Source organism: Macaca thibetana, chromosome 3 (assembly GCF_024542745.1).
Source record: "Macaca thibetana thibetana isolate TM-01 chromosome 3, ASM2454274v1, whole genome shotgun sequence".
Classification (NCBI taxonomy): domain Eukaryota; kingdom Metazoa; phylum Chordata; class Mammalia; order Primates; family Cercopithecidae; genus Macaca; species Macaca thibetana.
Genome location: NC_065580.1, coordinates 20,321,544 through 20,334,197, shown reverse-complemented (window position 1 = coordinate 20,334,197; position 12,654 = coordinate 20,321,544). Strand labels below are relative to the sequence as shown.

Below are 12,654 nucleotides of genomic sequence, written 5' to 3'. Positions count from 1 at the left end.
CCAGGAGGCAGAGGCTGCAGCAAACTGAGATTGTGCCATTGCACTCCAGCCTGGGCAACAGAGCAAGACTCTATCTCAAAAAAAAAAAAAAAGTCATATGTTTACATCTACCTGTGGTCTGGATTTACATCTACCTGTGGTCTGGAAGCCCCCCACCCTTTGAGTTGTCCTGCCCTTCCAGATGGAACCAATGTCAATCTTACATGTATTAATTGATTTATTACGTCTCCCTAAAATGCATAAAACAAGCTCTACCCCGACCACCTTGTGCGTGTGTCCTCAGGGCCTCCTGAGGCTGTGTCATGGCCACATCCTTAACTTTGGCAAAAATAAACTTTCTAAATGGACCAAAACCTGTCTCAGATATGCTGGGTTCACAATGCTTTTGGTCCATTAAGTGTGGTGTGTGCATCAGGACCTGCAGGGGTACACATTTCTGTCTCAGGCCCTCTGGGTGACATATTTACCCCTGTGAGTGGCCGGACACACCACAGCCCACCATCGTCCGCAGGAAGACAAACCAGACGTACGAAGGAGCAAACGAGGTCAGCAAGGAAAAATAGGCTCCCCACAGGAACGAGATGAGCAGAATCTGAAACAACAGAACACATGGATGGGACCTGCCTCAATGCGGGGAGGGAAGAAGCCCTAACATCTGAAGGTGATTTTCTGTTTCCATTCTGATAGTTGCTTCTCTGAGGAGCTAATCGATAGCCAGCCCAATGGTCTTCACAATCATCCAACAATACAATCCATGCCACTCTACTGTCTGGAAGCCCAGACCTACCAAGTTCAGACCGTTCTTTAAAACTACCCTGCTGGGCCCACCCTCACGGGTGGCAGGTCCCTGAACTTGGACATCAAAAGGCAAAAACGTGTCCTTCCTACTCACAGGGCTGTTGGGGACAGAACGAGGCAGTATGTTGGGAGGAGTACAAGGAGAACGTTTAAGGTATTTGCTTTTTCTTTAATTATAAGGATCATATAAGTTCATAGTAAACAATACAGAAGAAAAAAGAAAACGTAAAAATTGAAATCACCATTGTCCAACCCAGAGAAAATACTCTTAACACTGTTTTATCTTCTCTGTTTGTAAGAGAAAACAAAGTGTTAATGGCTGTAAATATTGCAGTGGAAAGATGTACTTTCATACATGTAATGTAATACATAAGACCTTGCTCTACTGTTAAAGTTGTTTCAGATCTTCTCATTATTAAAATAAGCTGGGACGATATCTGCATAAGTCGTTATGCCCTCTCCGATATCTTTAGCAAGCTAGATTTCTGGAAGACAAATGTTCAGGTTAGCAGAATATTTTCAAGGTTCCTGATTCATACTGCCAAGCTGATGGTCAGAAAAAATTATACCAATAGGGTTTAATAATATTATATAATAATAATGATATAATAACACCAATAGGGTACATAATAAGGGTGTCTATATACTTGCAAGGCATGAAAATGTCCATTTCAATGGTGCAGGACTCTTTAAGGAAAAAGTTCCTTACATATTTGATAAGGAAAAATTATATCTTACTATGTATTTTGTTTTTGATAACTCCTGTGCTTTAATGTTTTTTCCAAGGTTTCTTGACAATTTGTATTTCTTTCATAAAATGCCTTTTTTGTGCTTTTTGAGATATTTGTGTTTTCAAATTTACAAGAATCTAGGATATTTATTTCATGTACTTTAAAACATACAGCCAATTCTATTAATGTTTTCCTTTGAGGTTCCTCCATTTGTGTTTATGCTTAGAGAAGATTTCACCAGAAATCAAGCAAATAGAAAAGACAGACCTGGGTTTGTAACCAGAAGACATAATTTATGTCTTGATGTTTAATCTTAGTAGGTACGTGACTTTGAGCAAGTAGCTAGTTTCAAAGTTATACCAACGTGAGCTAAATGTGTAGCTGCTTATGTTTATACCTGCAAATGTCCTCATTCTAATATGTTTTAACTCCATACATCCATCAACTTGAGAAAGAAAAGCGGCTCAGAGCAGTCTGAGGAATGTGAGGTATGCAGAATTTATCAGGTCCAGAGACACAGGAGCATGCGACTCCAGTCACATTCCCGCACCCATGCCCAGGGTAATTGTATAAAGGCATTTTGTTTTTCTTACCTTCCCTGTAGTTTCCAGACTAGCTGATAAATCACTTAAAATGTTAACCACAAGTTGCACAATGTGACGCTCATCCATTATCTCCATGTTTTTAGATTTTGTGACACAAAGAGCGATGTAGAATCAGCTGATAGCTTACCATTTTAATGAACCAATGTAAATTATTAGTAAATAACTTAGGAAGTGCCCCCAAATTCTTTTCTCCCCTCCTTTAAAAAACCCAGTTGTCACTGCTGCTAATCGGAGCATCTATTCAGGGCAACTGGACTGTATGACTTCTGGGCTGCAATCCTCAATCTTGGTCCAAATAAACTCCCTACTTAAATTAATTTTGCCTCTGTTTCTTCCTTTAGGTCAATATTTCTGGCATAGCTGGCAGGGTTCAGAGCAACACCACCCTTTACCCCCCCAATTACCCACAGTCTCCTCCTGAACTTGCTGCACGAACCCACTGTGTTCCCCTAACTGCAGAGATTTCACTGGGGGCAAAAGGGTGAATCTTTCTGAATCTGGCCCTCCTTTCCTTTAGGTTGAGGTCCAGAGTTTGGGGGGCTTCTTTATAAACTCTCTCATTTAAGAGCAAGGGCTTCCATTTCTGTCCCTGGACAGGACATTCAGGCGAACGGCTCCGCAGAGGACTTCTGTTTTCTCAGCCTCTGCCTCATGAGAGCAGGTTTGGCTTATGGTCTTGGCCATCCAGCACTAGTGGTTTGACTTATTCTTGTCCTAAAATTCCATCACAGGCTTTAAAACTTGCTCCTGTTTCCCACTGATTGTAATTTGGACTTGTCTTCTCATTTGTGACCAGTTCCTGCTAGTCTCAGATAGGTGTCTGAGGGTGAGTTTTCTCGCCCCGAAGTTAAGGGAGACTTGCTCCCTCCGAACCCACTTGGGTGCTCTGGGGGGCTAGAGACTTTATGGACATTCATTCATGGCACGTAGTTGTCTCCCTGAAAGAACAGCTTCTTCTGAGTTTGCTGCTGCAGCAGTGGACTAGTCACTTAAACAAAAACCAGAGGGAAAAAACCTCCCAACAGGGCTGCTCTGAAGGGCAAAAGGGGCCTCTTCCATTCCCCTTATTAACTCATTAGAAGTGAACTTACGGATAAATGGAGAACAGATGTGTGCCCCCACTGATATCAGATATCAGAGCCACTATCTGTTCTCAACCCACCACAGTAAACTGGACATGGTGGAGGCATCTAACCAAGCCATGACTGCTTCTAAGTCCCAACCTTTAAAAGTTCAAATAGAGCCACTTAGCGGCCTTCATTCCTTTAGTCCTTCTTGGTAGAGATTTCTTAGAACTCTATAATACCTGCATCTCCTTTTACTCCACACCTGGACTGCAGAGGAACAGCCGCAGGCACAGGTACCCTGAGAAAAATGTCCAGAAGATAAGCCTGGAATGTTCCATTAGGGAGGGAATATCTGCATTTTCTATCTTGGGTATTAGGAGGGAGATGCCTACTAAAGAGAAACAGCGATAAGGTTGCCCCAAAAGAATACATGAAAGACTACTCCAAATGCTACTGTGAGGGCTCACCTACCTTCCAGCGGCCATATCTGTCAGCCAGGAGGCCAAAGAGGATACTGAAAACCATGTAGCCAAAAAACACCATCTGCAAGTGGGAGCGAGACAAAACGGTTCTCTAAGCAGGTTTTAGATGTTACTTTACCCCATTAGCCATTTTCACTAGATGTAGGCTGGAAATATGTGAGGGATGGAAGTTAATTTGAAGAACAGGGTTTCACCAAGCACTTGCTTGCCCCTGAGGCCCTTCACGTTCAGAATTTCGGAGGCAGGCTTTTATGATCCCTGTTGGCGGGAGCCTAACAAGGGAGACATTGCCTCAGGTGGAAACGGGGTCCTCTGAGCTGCCGCCCACCTGTTGCTAGAGGGCGGCTTCGGCTCCACTCTGTTCAGACGTGTACTTGTGAATTTCCACTACAATTTTTAAAACTGTCTGTTCATGCGCTGCCTTATTCAATACAAAAATTGGGGCCACTAGAAGCAGTCTCCCTTTATGTTATTACAGATAAACATAACTTTAACCGCCACGTCCAATCGCTCATTTAAAAAACTCTTCAGAACATATATAAGTCCTAAGATAAACCTACTTCTTTTCCTTACTTGTTCTCACAATGGCCTGTCCTCCCCTGATAAAATTCAAGGACCTGGGATTTGACACTAGGGTTTTATTTATTCTAACTTGGCCTGAGTCGTCAACTGCTGTCTGCGCCTCTGGGCTCCTTATTTTCCTGCCTTCAAGAAGTTCAGGCTTCACTGCAGCCCTGACTGACGGCCTCCAGGGCAAGCAAAGGAATGCTGTTAGCTCGCATTTCTAGGGGAAAACAAAACAAACCAGAAACAGCCCTGTTTCCCTTTCGCTGTCGCTGTTCTGCTTCTTTTCTCCTTCCCCTCACTCTTTGGAGGAAAGACTGAAATGCAGTTCTCCCACACGGAACCATGTGTTCATCATATATATTCTTTCACGACAAAAGCCACGACTGGGCCCTGCGCGCTACACTTTCTAGGACAGAAATGTTCCGTAACCCTGTTAGACTGCAGAGACAGAAACCTGTCTGCTCACTGGGGCTCCGGCTCACCCTCTCCCTCCCTCCCTCGCCCGGATCCTCAGAGGCGCCCCTTTCTTGTGCACCCTCCCCTACCTCTTCCCTCCCCGACCCTCTACCCGGAAGACGTCCTCCCTCCCTCACGCGCCCTACCTAGCGCGCCTGAGCCCCTGTCGGGCGCGCGCCTATCCCTCCAGCGCCCGTGAGCCCCCATCGGGGGCGCGCCTATCCCTCCAGCGCCCTTGAGCCCCCATCGGGCGCGTGCCTAACCTTCCAGCACCCCTAATCCTCCATCGGGCATGCCCCTGACCCTTCATCGGGCGCGCGCCTAACCCTCCAACGCCCGTAATCCTCCATTGGGCACGCCTGTGACCCATCGGGCTCGCGCCTAACCCTCTGGCACCCCGTATCCTCCAGCAGGCGGGCGCCTAACCCTCCAGCGCCCCTAATCCTCCATCGGGCACGCCCCTGACTCTTTATCGGGCTCGCGCCTAACCCTCGAGCTCTCATAATCTTCCATTAGGCGCGCGCCTAACGCTCCAGCGCCTTTAATCCTCCATCAGGCACGCCCCTGACCCTCCACCAGACGCGCGCCTAATCCTCCAGCACCCCTGATCCTCCATCGGGCGCGCCTAACTCTCCAGCGTCCCTGACCCTCCGTCGAGCGCGCCCCTGACCCTCCAGCGCCCCTGATCTTCCATCAAGCGTGCTCTAACTCTCCAGCGCCCCTGATCCTCCAGGGGTGTGCCACGCGCGCCTGATCCTCTCGCGCGCGCTTTCCCCCTCCCCCGCACGTCCTCCTGCTCACCCCCAGCTTTTCCTCCTCTGCCACCCCGGCACTCGACCCTTCCCCCCTCCCCCCTACCCCCGCCCTCTACCCTTCCCCTACAACCCTCACCCTTCCCCCAACAGCCCTGCGCTCGACCCTTCCTTACCCCCAACCCCTGCCGTTCAACCCTTCACTCCCACGCCCACCCTCGACCCTTCCCCCGACACTTCCCCCCATCCCCGCCCTTTCCCGGGACCCCTGACACTTCTCCCCGACCCCCTCCCCCGACCCTTCCCCCAACCACCCCCGACCCTTCCCCCAACCACCCCCACCCTCGACCCTTCCCCCCAACACTCTATCCCTTCCCCACCCCCACTCCCACGCTCTATCCCTTCCCCACCCCCACGCTCTATCCCTTCCCCACCCCCACGCTCTATCCCTTCCCCACCCCCACCCCCACCCCGCCTCCCTAGGGTGAGCTCTTTTCTGCAGGTGCTTGTCTTTAATACAAAACATGACTCCACTGTTTGATTTAAGCAGCACATAAGGTGTTTCTTCAGCATGACTCTTACAAAACACAAGGGCCATCATAGCCCCATAATTCTTTAGTTTTCTCAATTAACAACTGCTTAGAAAATGGGGTTGGGGGGCCTGGGAGACAGTGACAATGTTGCTCATCAGCCTGGCCCTTCCGTTTAGCACAATTGTTCCCAGTAAGCTCAGGAACAGAGTCAGAGTCAGACAGGCTAAGCCAAGACAGGAGGATGGGAGGAGCCCAGAGCAGGAAACAGTCTGGCCTTGGGAGAGTTCAGTTGCTTAGAGAGAAGTCTTTGAGCTGTGATGGCCTAATGAGGGAGATTGTGTACCTGCTGGAAGGCGCCTTTGTAGGCACCGTTAGGAAACAGCACAAATGCAACCAATGAAATGTGAGCTGTAAATATCATATTTACATGTGTATCATGTACTATAAAAAATGGTATCATGTAATATAATTTTGTAGTGCAGGTGCAAATGCCACACCTGGCTCTCCAGCATTCTCAAGGAACTAAGATGTGCATATATACAAACCAACTGGGGTACAGATCAGTTAGAATTAAACATAAAGTTATAGGGTCACCCTAAAGATACAAGGATTGGCAAGTAATGCTTTTGTGAAAGCCATGAGAACCAAAATGGAGTCACTTAGGCCACATCCTACCAAAATGGGATCGTAGGCAACAGAGGAGGGGCTCTCAGGCACGCGTGCCTAGCACAGAAACTGTAATAAGGACTCTGAAAACCACAGCGTTGCAAAAAGACCACTAATCGCTTGAGCCCCGGAGCTCAAGGCCAGTCTGAGCAACAGAGTGGCATCCCCATCTCAAGAACAAAAACAAACTGCTTCTGCAAGAACAATACCCAGCCTGTTCAACTTCAGACTGATGCCACTGTTGTTACCGATCCTTGTAGCCAGGGAAAAGTATTTCAAAATAACTTATATAGCCTTCCTCATTTTGCCTTTAAGAAACTCTCGACTTTCCTTGCCTTCCTAAATACATCTATGGCCCAGCCATGGTTCTCCATAGCACAGGAATTCCCAGATTGCAATCCCCTGTCATTCCTTTCCAAATAAACTCATTTTGCTGGAGAGCTTCTCTGTTATTTTAGGTTGACACTTTCTAAAGTATTTTATAAATAGAAGAAAATGGAAAGCAATCGAGTCACTTTATTACAAGTCTAAGTAAAAACCTTGATTTCTAAAAATTTTTCTAAAAGCATATGATCTGAGACACCAAGACACCCCTTTAGCAACCGAGATGGGCCCCAAGGTTAAGGAAACAAAAGTTATCTACAGGTCAAGGGTTCAGAGCCTGGCGGACATGGCAGATTTCTGAATTCCTTTCTGAGATATTAAGCTGATTTACAACCCAGACCACTATGGTCCTGACTGGACAGAGGACCGGACCAGCCTTACAGACGTTCTTTTTGGATAAGCTACTGCAGACCTCAGGCCAGTTTCAGCAGCTTATACAGACAGTGCACAAACTGTTTTTGTGTTCTATAGTTTACCTTTTGACATAAACAGCCGAATTCCACCTCATTTTAATGCTAGAACTCTCCCCAAAGTGAACATGTGATGTATGTTACATATATGCTTACCTAGTCTGTATGTAGGCTCCCCTCACAAATATGTATAGCTTTGCCCCCAAACCTGCCAAATATGTATGATGCCAGCCTTGTGAAACATAAAACCCAACCTGTCCTTCTCCTCTTCCAAGAGAAAGCACCTTCAGTGCACACTGGAGACTGTCTCTTTCAGGCTTGCAAATCACTATTGCCAATAAAGCTGTCCTTTCTATTATTTAGCCATCCTGGTGGTCTTTGGGACAACAAGTATTAGAGAACTTTAAAAGCACAAAAAGGAACCAGGGCACCAAAGTTAATAACAGGAGTTTTAATGAGGGAAATGAAACTAAGATAATATAATGGAAAAATAAAACATCTCGGGACCCCCAAACTCATCACACCAATGAGGAGGTTAAGCCTGAAGACAGTCATGCAACACTGGCCATCCTTTTCCCAAATGAATAGCTGTTGCTTTACAATCTTATGTCAAAGTATTATCCATCAGCCAGACCCCCCATGGAAAATTCTTTGCTGGTCTTGAAACCCTTCAAGATGCATATCCTCCTGTAAAGCAAGGACATGTCCATTGTAACTTAGGTTTTCAATCTAAGTCTAGCTTCTACAACTAACATCTGTCTGTTAGATTTCACACTGATAATGTTGATTGCAAGCTCATCTTCCCAAGTGATGAGAATCATTCTTCCCAGAAGATGAGACCATTCTTCCACCTACCTGAGACATCTGCATAACTGATGCTTCCTTTACTCTCCCTTTTTTCTTCCAATGTTCACCTCATTTTATATAAAATGTAGATTGACTGGGCACTAATTAAAATCTCACAAAAATGTAACCATTTGCCTCACTGGCTGGCTACCCACCTCTTCCTACATGCTTTCTTTCCTTTAAAAGAGAATATAAATCCTGAGTCGCCCAGAAACCTCTGCTTCAAGCCACAGATGTTTCCGTAACTGGTGTTCTTGAAACCGACACTGCAAAATTGTAACTGAGTCAGTGAAAGAGATCTGACCTAACCAACTCCATATCTTGCTTCTAACCTCCAAACTATCCTTGGTCATTCCTAGGTGTAGGCTGAACTAGCTTTGGGAGAAACTTACTTTATAGTTTAAAACAAAGATAACTGCTCTTTCCCAAAACCAACCCCCTTGGCTGGGGACTAGACTGCCTTTGTAGGACTAACAAATTAGCCACAAGACTAGAAATCATGGTTTAGGAGTCAGACAGCTGGAGGCTACAAGATTCTGACCCTCCCTAAACTGTTCCTGAGATGAGTGCTTGAGATATTTTGCAGATGGTACACTTGACGGATCAGCTGGTACCACCCGGACTGATAAACTGGTCCTCTGATCTTATGGCACCCACTCAGGAACTCAATCAGCACAAGAGGACGTCAATTCCCTATGATTTAATCTCTGACCCACCTAATCAGCACTCTCGACTCACTGGCCTTCCCCCATCCACCAAGTTGTCCTTAAAAACTCTGCTCCCCAAATGCTCCGGGAGACTGATTTGAATAACAATAAAACAACTCCGGTCACCCACAGAGCGGCTCTGTGTGAATTACTCCTTCTCTATTGCAATTCCCCTGTCTTGAGAAATCAGCTCTGTCTAGGCAGCCGACAAAGTGAACCCGCTGGGCTGTTGCATTCTTCTCAGTCACACCCTCAAACTCTGGCTCAATAAACCTCAGATGACTGAGATTTTTGCCACAGTAACTCATTTGGGTTAGCAAAAATAAGGGCAGATTTTTAGATGTGCTGCTGTGATTGGGCATACAACTGGAATCCAAACTTTCCAGCCTCCGAGACACAGAAAGAAACACAACTGGGCAATGCCATGGATTATCTGAGACGAGAACTCCAACCAGTTCCTCAAGGGAGGGACTTTTCCCTGGTGCCACCCCCAAAGATTAAAATTCACAGGTAAGATTTGGTTAAGGCAGTGAGTGACAGGGATACCCCCTTCCTCTGTCACTTTCTGGGGTTACTCCTTTGAGCACAGCCTTGTAAGTTTGGGGGGCAGGAGGAATTCTTCTGGAATTCACCACCAGTTTCAGACTAGCTCTCACTGTCTTACAGAATTTGCCCTCAAGGCCTCTGCCACCTGACTGTCCTCCTCCACCCATCATGGTCTACCTACCTCCCAGACACTCCCTTTAGTGAGGATTTGAGCACCTGGGCTCATAGTTCTTTCTATTAAGTTGTTGGGACCCAGAAAGTGATACAACAAAGACTGGCACTTTGACATGTGGAGAGGATAGAGGCAGCTGCATCAGAATCAAGGTCCCTCTAACCTTGTCTTGCTCCTTCGCCCTCAAGCACAGGGAAGGGCTCTCTGAAATTTCCTTATCTGACAAGAAAGCTTTGTTCCAAAAGGAATGCAACTGGGCCAGGTGCAGTAACTCAGTTTGTAATCCCAACACTTCGAGAGGCCTAGGCAGGAGGATTGCCTGAGGCCAGGAGTTAAAACCCAACCTCTTCAAATTAGCCAGGTGTGGTGACCCACCTCCCAGCTACTCAGGAAGCTAAGACAAGAGGGTTATTTGAGCCCAGGAGTTCAAAGCTGCGGTGAGCTATGATCATACCACTGCACTCCAGCCCAGGCAACAGAGGGAGACTGCTTCAACAACAACAACACAACAACAACAAAAAAGGAACGCAATTATCCTAAACCCACTCCCTGTGGATCATGTCAAATTATCAAGATCAGCCACCAGAAAAGAGAAGGGGCTGGGGATATCACATTGACCCAGACTTTTCACCTAGTCCTCTGGGGGCAGCTCCCAGAGATCACCTGGATAACAAAACAACCTTTGTTCCACCCCTCACCTTCCTGTAATGCCTGCCTCACACCTCCCTGGTCCATTCATTCTCACTAATGACTTATTGCCCCTCTAAAGAATCTTTGCCCACTGTTGTCCTCCCCTATGAAAAAGGCTATATGTTTCTGTCCCACACTGGGTTATCGGTAATCACTCTTGTGATTCCTTCCTGCTATGCCCATCAAAATAAAATTTTGGATGCCTTTTCTCCCATGAATCTACCTTCTGTCAGTTGATTTTTTAGTAAACCTTTGGAAAGCGAAGGGAAGTTTTCCCTTGGCCCCTACAAAGTCCTGTCTTCATTAAAACCAACTTCAATACCCAAGTAATCAACCTTTCTCTCCTCATCTGCTGGTTCTTTGACCTCCTTGGCTGATGTTACTTCCTAATTACATCCCAGAACACAGAACTTCACTCTACCACTTATACCACAGCCCATTTGAAACCATCTTTGCAAAAATTATAATAATGAGAAAAAATTATGACAGTGAAAGAGATCTGACCTAACAAAATCCATTTTGGCTTTAACTTCCAAACTGCCCTTGGCCATTCCTGGGCATGGGTCAAGCTAACTTTTGAAGAAATTTAGTTTACAGCTTAGATAATAGCTCTCCCCAAAACTAAACCAGCTTTATAAAAGTAAGTAAAGGCCACCAGGTTGGGATTATGAGGGCCCTGAATTCTGTTAAGATGTAGGCTTAAAGGATTACCAGCCACTTTCCAGCCTTTGTTCTGGAGGTCACAAGATCTGTAACTTCCCCAATTACTCCTGGAAATGACATCACTATTGTAGAACCTAAGATTAGCCTTTTGAGAAGTCTTTTCAGACTTTTGCATTTTTGACAAAAGGATAACTCCACCCAAACCCATGACCCGTGACTCAACTGGTCTCGTGGCCCCCCCCAACCCATAAGCAGACTCTGCGCACAAGGTCCATTTTCTACACCACTATGATTGTATCCCCAACCAATCAGCAACACCCATTCCCTAGCCCCCTGCCAACCAAACTATCTTTAAAAAACCCTTGCCTCCAAATTTTCAGGGAGGCTGATATAAGTAATAAAATTCTGGCCTCTGGTTTAGCCAGCTCTATGTCTATTAAACACTTTCTCTATTGCAATTCCCCTGCTTGATAAGTTGGCTCTATTGGGGCACTAGGTAAGATGAACCCTAGGGCAGTTACACCCTCACTGCCCTTCTACTCTGCAGCCTTCTCTCCTTGGAGTTCTTAGAAAACTGAACACATCCTTCCCTGAAGCCTTCCAATGGCTCTCCACCCTCCACAGTGTGGCTTCCAACATTCTTATACATCAGGAGCCTCTTTTAAGATTAAACATAAATATTTTGCAAAGCTCTATGATAGAAGGTGTACTTTCATACCCATTTAATCAGAAATGTATAATGACTACGAAGTCAATAATGCTATTATGTTGATTTTTGTTATACAAAATGGCAATCTGAAAAACTGTAATATGTATATTTGTCACATATGTTTTGCATGGAGGGTTTATATGTGTTTGGCCCAATGTTGGGAAGCAGTGGCTATAGAATGGAATTTATGCTTAGCAGGTGGGGTGCTTCTGGCCCTGCCCACCTCTGCAACTTCACCTCCCATCACTACATCTTTCTCACTATTTAAATGTGATACTCCTTGTAGTCTTCTCAGCACACATGCATACACACATGCTTTTTGAACGAATGATGGATATCATCAATTCCATTTTGTAGCAAAACTTGATGTGCAACTCATAAGGCTGTTTTTTCTTTTTTGAGATGGATTTGCACTCTTGTCACCCAGGCTGGAGCACAATGGTGTGATCTCAGCTCACTCTAACCTCCTCCTCCCTCCTCCCAGATGCAAGCAATTCTACTGCCTCAGCCTCCCAAGTAGCTGGGATTATAGACACCCACCACCACATCTTGCTAATTTTTGTATTTTTAGTAGAGACAGGGTTTCACCATGTTGGTCAGGCTGGTCTCAACCTCCTGACCTCAGGTGATCTGCCTGCCTCAGCCTCCCAAATGCTGGGATTGCATGCATGAGCCACTACACCAGGCCCATAAGGCTATTCTTAATGGTCTTTGAGAAAAGTTGAAGGAGTAACAGTACAATTCAGTGAGGGTGATTGGTAAAGTCACTATGGTCCATGTAAATAGCTTCTCTAGTGACTCGATTTAACCTATGACTAACCCATGACTTTGGGATCACTTTCTGAATTGCATGTCTCATGTGGATAGTAA

The 12,654-nt window shown here is 45.8% G+C and overlaps 1 protein-coding gene across 2 annotated transcripts in view; it reads right to left on the bottom strand.

Annotated features, from left to right (window-relative positions):
* Positions 1-5,528, bottom strand: part of SVOPL (SVOP like) — a 67,265-nt gene extending 61,737 nt beyond the window's left edge. For both annotated transcript variants that reach the window (XM_050785011.1, XM_050785012.1), the window contains exons 1-3: positions 5,508-5,528; positions 3,673-3,744; positions 468-592 (exon numbers count right to left, since the gene is read on the bottom strand). In XM_050785011.1, the coding sequence (XP_050640968.1) occupies positions 468-592; positions 3,673-3,744 (197 nt within the window). In that variant the 5' untranslated portion in view covers positions 5,508-5,528. The remainder of the gene's footprint in view (positions 1-467; positions 593-3,672; positions 3,745-5,507) is intronic.
* Positions 5,529-12,654: the final 7,126 nt, after the last annotated feature.